This window comes from Pelmatolapia mariae, linkage group LG14, assembly GCF_036321145.2.
Source record: "Pelmatolapia mariae isolate MD_Pm_ZW linkage group LG14, Pm_UMD_F_2, whole genome shotgun sequence".
NCBI classification, from domain to species: Eukaryota; Metazoa; Chordata; class Actinopteri; order Cichliformes; family Cichlidae; genus Pelmatolapia; species Pelmatolapia mariae.
The window spans coordinates 30,379,229-30,389,551 of NC_086239.1; the positions used below are offsets into that span (position 1 = coordinate 30,379,229).

At 39.7% G+C, this 10,323-nt stretch overlaps 1 protein-coding gene across 1 annotated transcript; it reads right to left on the reverse strand.

Moving 5' to 3' along the window:
* Positions 1-786: 786 nt before the first annotated feature.
* LOC134640684 (olfactory receptor 2H2-like) lies at positions 787-1,731 on the reverse strand. The gene has a single exon (XM_063492587.1). The coding sequence runs from the start codon at positions 1,729-1,731 to the stop codon at positions 787-789; it is 945 nt and encodes a 314-aa protein (XP_063348657.1).
* Positions 1,732-10,323: the final 8,592 nt, after the last annotated feature.

A 10,323-nucleotide genomic window follows, 5' to 3' on the forward strand; every position in this document is an offset into this window, starting at 1 on the left:
AACACAAAACAGATAAAAACTTTATAAGATTTATATATATCTTTTCCATATGGATTAACAGCAGACTAGTATTTGCATTAGACAACCACAATCCTGTTTGTGGTTGAGGCCTTAGATTATTATAAAGACAAAATGTTGTGTATATCATTTGTGATATTTAAGTGCTACCTAGAGATTCCGCTTTATTGCAGCAGCGTTAATGGGGATAGGATTGAACATGGTGAAATAGTGCATTTGTCTTAGTGGGACCTCTGACTCATGAGATGGAGTGTGTGTGCCTGGGGTTCACTGGCAAAATGGGTTAATTCTACAATGTAGTGTGTATGTTACCACAGTTACTAGTATGCTGCAGCAATCATCAATGCAATTTTGTTAGAAATTACAGATTTTAGTTCTTTTTTTGACATCTAACAGAGAAAATAGTAATTTAATTCAAACTGTTGTAAAATGTAATTTATTATTTGATAATGAGACAGATTACTTAAATCATATCATATAAAATGTTCTACAGAGCCATTCTCAGACATACATGTAAAAACAGTCGTGATCAAAGGAAAAGTAATTATTGATATAATCACATGTCAATAGAATTGAGTGACTCACACAGTGCTTGCCATTTTCTTTTACTCTCTATTTGAGCTTTACAACAACGACAGGATACAAAGTTGGGTACTGCATTGATAAATGTACTATACATTTTATGCTATACGTTTCTGTATCATTTCAGCACAATATTTAGAGTATAAAATTATGCAGCTTTTATTATTACTACACTCACAATTCACATTAACCTCCAACTAGAACCCCTTTTTTTGTGAATATCTTAAAGATCTTATTTTTAATTTCCTTTGTTCTAAGACAGTACACAAAAGGATTTACAACAGCCGGACCAAGGATGTTCCCAATCAATAAACCCTGACGTTCCTCAAGTGTTAATACCACACCCACTCTGGTGAAGACAATGAGAACAAATAAAGGAGAGTAATAACATGTTACTACAATCAAATGACTCACGCAGGTGCTTGCCATTTTCTTCTTATCTCTATTTGATGAAAATTTCATAAAAAATGCAATCACAATATAGGAAAGGCCAATGAAAGAAAAAGTGAAAAATAAGAGAAAAAACAGCATGACTGAGACTATATTAAAATAGTAATTAGGATCAACACAAGTGGTTCGTATTACAGCAGGATAGTCACAGAAAGTGTACTTCATCCTTGAGGTACAGTAAGGAAGTGTAGCTGCAGTTGCAGGCATAACTGCACTAACACCCAAAGACACGACCCACAGGATGTATGTAAGACCAAGAGTACGTGTATTTGTCACGTAACTGTGGTACTGAAAAGGATAAATTATAGCAATTAATCTATCAAAGGCCATAAGTGCTAAAGCAAAAAACGCCATCACTTCCACCCAGTTGAAAATACACAGCTGAATGAAACAGTCCACATAAGGTATGGTATTAACACCAGCAAGTAGAACCCCAATCATTGTTGGACAAGTACTGGAGGTATACATTAAGTCAACAACAGCAAGGTTGCAAATTAGAAGATACATTGGTTTATGCAATCTCTTGTCAAAAATAATGAAGAGAATATTTAGCACATTGGCAATAACAGCAAATAGATAGGTTATCAGCATAACCACACCAACAGCAATAGGTCTTTTAACCGTGTCAAATCCACCTATAATAAAGTGTGTTACTTTGATTGAAGTATTCTGTAAGGACATACTCAATATAATATTAATATTATTACAAAAAGTTTCAAGATGCAGTTGAAAAAGCAAAAAGAGAGTAAAAGAATTCCTCTCAAATCAACAAATGTTTAAATATACTGCAAATCTTGCACAGTATTAAACATATGTTATCAGTTTCCACAAAAATACCTCTGACCTCAGCCAAACAACTTTAGGGTTTTAAAGTATGCAAGAAGAATAAGTTTTGACTAGGTAGCTCTCACATCCAATCACGCCGGCTGTGGGCTTGCCAAGCCCCTCCTATTCCATGTCACCATATTGCAACAGATATTGTAAATAGATGATGTCATCCAGTCCAGCGACAGGATAAGAGTGACAGCATCATTTGGTCGTTTTCATCAGACACAAGAAAATCATGCTATCATTTTAATTATAGCACTGCAGCCTGGTATTCTTGATACATGATAAGTGAGTTTGCTTGGCAATCGGTGTTTGTGTGCTAAACATGCAGCATAATTTATTTTATTTTATTTTTTTGGTATCCATAGAAGTGCCTTTTCATTTGACTTTATCCTCTGTACTGTTATCACTACGCGTTGGATACACTATGCATGTTAATGCAGGTCAACAGCAAACCAAACACAATTTTCATGAGCCAGGAAACCGAGCGTCTTGCTCCTTTATTTTTTGTGAAATAAATACACAAAAAGAAATAGCTAGTGATAGAAAACATGTATCAAAGTTAGTCTTAGCTGCTAAGTAATGATAAACAGTCGTTTTAGCAATCCTCTGATATGCAAATTAGATCACTAGCATCATTGCTATGTTAATAGACCATGCTCTAAGCAAAATCTGCTTCTTGGATAAGGCTAATTCCTGGTACAAACACATTCACAAAACGATCTGTAAATCAGCTCTTATAAACATATAAAGCAAACCAGAACATGTAATAAACTTACAGCCATTGCTTTCGATGGTGTATATAAAGATTCAGGCCACAGGAGGTGATGTTTAAACACGGATAGGCAGGTTTCTGTACAATGTTTTTTTTCCCAACTGACTGCGGCTTCTGCTTCCCACAATGCATTGCGAACACATTACTCCTTCAAAGAAGATACAGAAAAACTAATGCTGACTGTACAGAAAATATTTTTAACTAAATGACTTTCTTTTTTTAACATAAATTATCACAGATGAAATATGACATTTTTATCATTAAATTATTATGAACCATTTTTAATCTTTTACTTGGGACAGAACACTCCCTGCCTGGCATTACTGATGCCACTACTACTTTTTATCAGTCACTTCCTTTTCAAAGAGCACAACAACATCCGAAATGGGATGCAGGTAAGTCTTTGAGACTCCCTGGGATGATGTCCTCACTTCAACCTTTCTGATCTTCCCGTCACTGCTTGGAAAGGTGGCTGTGATGATGGCCATTGTCCATTTGTTTCTGGGTGCTTGATTTTGTTTCAACAACACAATGTCGCCTGACTGAAGATTGCAGTGTGTTCCATGCCACTTGCGCCTTGATTGGAGGTTGTTGAGATATTCATTTCTCCAGCGACTCCAGCGACAATTGGCGAGTGCTTGCACTTGTTTCCATTGGTTCTTCAGCAAGTCTTTTCCACAAAAGTCTCCTGGTGGAGCAGGAACGGCCTGCTTTTGGGTCAGTATCATTGCAGGACATAGTAGGAATGGTGAGTAAGGGTCAGTTGAAATAGGGACCAAAGGCCTTGCATTGATTATAGACGATACCTCAGCCATTAGGGTACAAAGCACCTCATGTGTCAGACGGGTGTGTTTGTTCTGCAAGAGCATAGAATCCAATATTCGGCGAGTTACCCCAACCATCCTTTCCCAGATGCCCCCCATGTGGGAAGCATGTGGGGGGTTGAACTCCCATGTGCAACCGTTGACACCAAGATGGTTGACAATGTTGGGAGGGTTCTTGTTTGGTTGTGCCATGCCAAGCTCCACACTTGCTGCGATGAAGTTGGTGCCCCTGTCTGACCGCATTTGTTTGGCTGGGCCTCTTGTTGCAAAGAATCTGCGTATTGCATTTATGGAGCTGCAAGTGTCCATAGATTCAATGACTTCGATGTGTACACCTCTTGTAGTCTTACATGCAAAAATACATGTATTGCCCACCTCTTACTTTGTGCTGCAACACCTTGTGTGCGTCGAGTTACCACTGACCGTGGGCCAAACACGTCCAACCCGACACACGAAAATGGAGGGCATGTTTCGAGTCTTTCAGGCGGGAGATCTGCCATTTTTTGAGTCTCTAGTTTTCCTCTGAGTTTCTTGCATGTTACGCAGTGGTAGATAATGGACGAGACCAATCTTTTGCAGCCTACAATCCACAGACCAGCTTGCCTAACTTCAATCTCTATGAACTGTCTTCCTTGATGCACAACCTTACCATGATAGTGCAGGACAAGCAACTTCGACACGTGATGCTTGCTTGGGAGAATTTTTGGATTCTTTAATGTTGCGTCCAAGGAAGCATGTTTGAGGCGACCTCCAACTCTGATGAGGCCTTTACCCATGAAGGGGTCAAGGGCTACAATGGGGCTAGAGCTGTGGATGGTTTGATTGGCTTGGAGAGCAGCATACTCATCAGGAAAAGTGTCCTTTTGAATAGACTGGAGAATGAGGTTACTGGCGGCATCCATCTCCTCTGGAGTGCGTGGTTCTTTGCATTTATGCCAGCCCCTGCATGAATGATTTGACGAGTTGCTTGATGAGTGAGAACGAGCTTGGTGAATTAAGAAGGCAATGGCACGTATCAGTGAGGTCCAGCTTGAAAAGCATTGGAAGCGTTCTGGTGTGAGTCCATTCTTCTGAATTTGAGTAATGAAAGTACCAACTTGTCGGATTTCAGCATCCACTTCAGGTTCAATCAGCTCAAACGATTCGTGTGTCTCTGGTTCATGTAGTTTGTAAAGGAAGTCTGGTCCCTTAAACCACATAGTGTCCATGAGCTGCGATGCAGGTACCGACCTGGTTGCTAGATCGGCTGGGTTTTGCTCTGATGTAACATAATGCCACTGTTCAGGGGATGTGGACTGGCGTATACGATTAACTCAATTATGTACGTAGACATAAAAGCACTTTGAATCATTGCAAATGTACCCAAGAACCAACCTGCTGTCACAGTAGAATTTGACAGCGTTTGGTTTATGATCAAGTTCATCCAGAATGAGCTCCGCCATCTCCACCGCTAGAACTGCTCCACAAAGGTCAAGGCGAGGTATTGTGGGTTCTGGTTGGGGTAAAAGTTTTGCTTTCCCAAGCAGAAATCTGACTTCGCATTGTCCCTCTGCATTGACTGTTTTCAAATATGCTACTGCCGCAACAGCCCAGCTTGAGGCATGACTAAAGACGCACAGTTTGGTGTAAGAGGACTTGGAGAGGAAGGCTGGTACATAGCAGTGTGGCACTCTGAGGCTGCTCAGATCTTGGAGGGACATTTTCCATGTTTCCCATGTGTCCATCTCCTCTTGAGGGAGAGAAACATCACAATCTTGGACTCCATTTGACATTTTGCGTAACAAGAGTCTGCCTTTGATTGTCACTGGTGATGCTAGTCCCAAGGGGTCGAAGATGCTATTAATCACTGAGAGAACCCTGCAGCGGGTATAGGGTTTGTCATTGACAGCTACCTTGAAAGTAAATGAGTCAGTGTTAATGTCCCAGCACATTCCTAGACTTCTCTGGGCCGGTAAAGCATCGTCGCCGAGACTCAAGTCTTTGATGCGGGAGGCCAAATCTTCTTGCTTGAAGGCTTGCATGACTGAGACATTATTTGAGGCGATTTTGTGGAGCTTGAGGTTAGACTCAGCTAAGGATGCACATGTGCGCTTAAGCAGATCGATGGCTGCAGACTCCGTGGGAACTGAAATCAGCCCGTCATCGACATAGAAGTGTCTCTCGACAAAGTGTCTTGTGTCTGCTCCAAACTTTGCCTTACCTTCCTGGATGGCTCTTCGAAGTCAACAGAGGCTACCGCTGGCGACGGGCTATTACCAAAATCATGCACCCGCATGCGGCACTCCTGCACCTCCTTTGACAAGTCATTGTCCTTGTGCCACAGGAATCTCAAATAATCTCTGTGGTCTGGTCTAACCAGGAACCCGTAAAACATTTGCTGGATGTCAGCAGTGGTTGCAATGAGCTCTTTCCTAAACCAAATCAGGACACCAAGGAGGGTATTATTGAGATCAGGGCCGGTTAATAGCACTGAATTGAGTGACACACCAGACTGCTCGGCATTAGAGTCAAAGACCACCCGTATCTGACCGGGCTTCTGGGGATGATATACACCGAAAATAGGCAGGTACCAGCACTCAGTGTTGTCATCGATGGGTGGAGCGATCTCTGCATGGTTGTTTTTAAACAGCTTGTCCATAAATTCTGAGAACTGCTCTTTCATTTGAGGGTTTTTGGTTAGGTTGCGTCTCAGTGAGTTGAGTCTAGACAGCGCTTGGTCTCTGTTATTTGGAAGTGGCAAGCGAGGGGACTTGAACGGTAAGGGAGCAATCCAGTTATTGTTTTCATCCTGGTGGGCTTCCTTTTCCATTATCTTAGGAAAGGTCTCATCCTCAAAGGACAGGGCATGCTGGTTGTCATATTCTGTGCGCTCAAAAACTTTCTCTCCAAGCTTTTCTTCTGCTGCATTGGGTTTCGAACTGTGTTTTAAGAAGCTACTTTTATGCTCCCTGCCATAGCATGGTCTTTCTTTGATCTTGATGCTGTTAGGACAAGGAGTGAGGAGAGATGGACGTCTGTTGGAGAGCACGTGAGTTTTATAGGCATTGATCGTTGGCCTGTGAGCACTGAGGCATACTTCCCCCACGATTACCCAGCCTAGGTCTAGGCGCTGAGCAAAGGGAGAGTTGTGGGGTCCATTGACTTGTTGTCGTGCCTTGTAGACTTGTATGATTTCTCTGCCCAGTAGAACTGCAATCTGGGCATCTGGGTCGTGCTTAGGTATCAGAGGAGCCAGGTGAGCATGGGCAAGAGCGACTTCAGGTGTAGGTATTTCATCTCTGTTAAATACTATCTCATCACATTCAATGAGAGCAGGGAGGTCTAGACGTGGGCCTTCACCTACAGGCTCAATTTGGAACCCTACTGCTTTCCTGCCGAGCATTTGAGTTAGACCAGCACACGTTCTCATATGGTATGTCAGAGGGCTACCCTTGATTCCAAATAGCTCAAAGAATTCAGGACGTGCCAGCGAGCAATTGCTCTGATCATCAATAATGGCATACATCTTAACAGACCATTCTGGTTGACCTTTAGGGAAAACTTGAACTAGACATACCTTGGAGCAAGAACGCAGAGGACAGCCTTCACTGTAGATCTCAGTGCATCGTGACGTTACCTTGGGTGGAGTATTGTCTTGAGGCTGAGGGTCTGGTTCAGGTGCGTTTTCCAGCTGGGGTTTTTGACCCGTGTCAGGGTGCATGGTGGAGCAATGTTTTTCACTTTGGCACTCCTCACACTTGACCTTCAAGTCGCAGTCCTTTATTGTGTGCATGATCCGGAAAGCTCTACATTTGGCTAGAGGATGCGTTTTCTTGTGGACTGGACAATAATGTGTTAGATCATCCTCTCTGATACTAGCAGAAGCACTTGTATCAACCTATGTTCTGTTTACAGTTAGAGGTATTTTGTAGCTAGTTTGTTTGAATGGTGGTCTCTCACCTTTGTTGAGGGGTTGGCTGCTGCATGACACAAAACTTGGATCGTTTCTTTTGCCTTCTCTTGGACAAACTTTACAAAGTATGAAAATGGAGGGAATGTCACATTATATTTTTGTTTGTATTTTGAACCAGTGTGGAGCCATTTATCTTGTAAGCTTGGAGGCAGCTTTTACACTATGGGCTTAACCCCACGTGGTGTGTCAAGGTAAGTGAGGCCTGGGAGGTAGGCTTTGTCCTTAGCAACCTACAGCTCCAGGAGCAAATCTCCTAGTTGCCTAAGTTTAACATTGTCTCTGTTTGTAGGGCGAGGAAAACTGTCCAGTTTTTTAAACAAGGCATTCTCTACAACTTCGGGTGTAGCATAACACGCCCTGATTCTTTTAACATGCTCTGAGGACTCTTTACAGAGCCACTTGACAAGGAGATCTAACTGCTGGCTGTATGTAAGATCAATGCCTTCAGTTGCATTTAAGAATGAAGACTGCCATGCTCTAAAATTTTCAGCGGTGTCATCAGACTTAAAGAGCCCCGTTGTGATTAACTCTTTGCGTGCAAGGAACCTTGCAAAGTCAGCCATAGGTGCATCACTATTGTGGGGAACATGATGACTGTTCGGCTCGACATACTGGGCCAAAGGTTTCCTCCTCTACGTACATTTTTGAGAGTACAGGTGGAGAGGAGGTTGAAGGTGAAGTTTAAACATGGATAGGCAGGTTTTCTGTACAATGTTTTTTCCCAAATGACTGCGGCTTCTGCTTCCCACAATGCATTGCAAACACATTACTCCTTCAAAATAAGATACAGAAAAACTAATGCTGACTGTATAGAAAATATTTGTAAGTAAATGACACTTACCACAGATGAAATATGACATTTTTATCACTAAATTATTATGGACCATTTTAAATTTTTTACTTCTAATGTTATGAAATGTCATTAATGTAAGTATAACATACAAAATTGTGCAGCTTCATTTTTTGAAGCACCAAACAGAAGAGAGAGATGAATGGTTAAAAAAAAAAAAAGACAAAAAGGTATTAAGAGCAAATTGTCAGGGAGGCCGGTGATATAAACATAAGCAGTCTGAAAAAATGTTTCCAAAAAATGTTATGGTCCCTGGATGGTCCCTTGTTAACTCAGTGTTTTGATTTTTGGAGGTTTAGGATTTTTTATTAAACTTTTGATTATAGTTCTGTATTGTTGACATTATAGGTTTTGTTATGGTGTTATGGTTATATTTCACTTATCTGGGCATTAAGTAAAAGGGAGGTTGATTATCCCTTTTTGTATTCCCTATTTGCTCAGTCTTGTCTCTGTGTTTTGTTATCTTCTGTCTTTGTATCAAGCTTCTATGTTCCATTTTTCTTCCCCGTCTCTTTAGTCTGTTATTAGTTTCGGCCTTGTTTCTGTCTGTTGCCTGTTCCCTTATTTTCCGTGTATGTATACACTGTCTGATTCTCCCTCTGTATTTTGTCATGTTTTCCCTCTGTGTGTGCATTCCTGCTCACTGTTTCCTCCTAGTAGTACTTGACATCAGGATTCCCTCCCCAAGTCCACCTCTACAAAAAGTCAGAAGATGTATATATTAATAAATAAAATGTATTAAATAAAATTAATGAATCATGTTTTGAGGTCTAGTCAAAGTCCAGACTCAAATCGGATTGAAATGCTTTGGTATGACCTCTAACAGACTGTTCATGTTGGAAATCCCTCCAATGTGGCTAAATCAAAACAAATAAGAGTGGGCCAAAATTGCTTCACTAAACTGAAAGACTCATTGCCAGTTATGTTTTTGCAGTTCTTGCTGCCAAGGGTAACACTACCAGTTATTAGTTATCAGGTGTAGGTATTAGGAGGCAATTACTTTTTCAAAAAAGGCGAGTTAGTGTTTTTTCTTTTTCATTTGTAAATTAAAAATATAATTTAAAAAGTGCCTTTCATTTTTTATCCAGGTTATCTATTGTCTAATATTAATATTTCTTTTATGATCTGAAACATGTGTGACAAATATAAAGCTAACTAAAAAGGAAGGGCAATATTTTTTCTAAGTGCTAAAGCTCTAGAAAGGCTTTGAGTGACTCAATGACTACCCATTATTAAACATTAAATTTGTTAGGTAACAGCTAGTCATTTTGGAATAATAACACCATGATTTTAAAAAGAGAAAAATAACTGAGTGACTATAACTGTTGTCACTCAGTTATAACTCAGTTATATACATATCAGACCGTAACATATAAGCTTGTGAATTGCATTGTTATACATATCATTGATGTTAACTTATTGTGTAGGAATTATGATGATGAGGTATCAAGAAAGACTGAAATGAAACTGGACACAGACTGCCAATTTATTTTTCAAAAATGCTGAAATATAATCATGTAAGTGTTTGACGATGAAACAAAATACTTTTCACATAAGACTGAGTATATTAATCACAAAAAATCAAAGTCCAACAAGTTTAACCATCCCTGGTGCAAAAATATTATTGTCAATTTTACATGAAACATAATATGTTTTAAGCTATTTGTACATTATTTAATATATTTTTCTTGATTTAAAAGAAAAGTTAAACAGTATAAATTACAGTGCTGTTCATTTTGGGGAAAAAAATAAACTGCTGAAGTTAATATTTTATCAAATATCAGATTGCATACTAGGAAAATAGTTATATATAAATACAGGCAAGAAATAGTAAAAAAAATGAATTAAAAAGTTAGTTATTGATGATTTGTCAATTGCCAATTATTATTCAGCTCTGGTTTTTATTTTATTTTATGAAAATATTTAATATACTTTTTTTTTGTGTATATTAAAGCCCTAGGCCTAGATGTAGGCCTTTGTATTAGAGCTCATTAACAGCCACACTACAAACATATGATTTTACATAACATAATGTATTACTGTA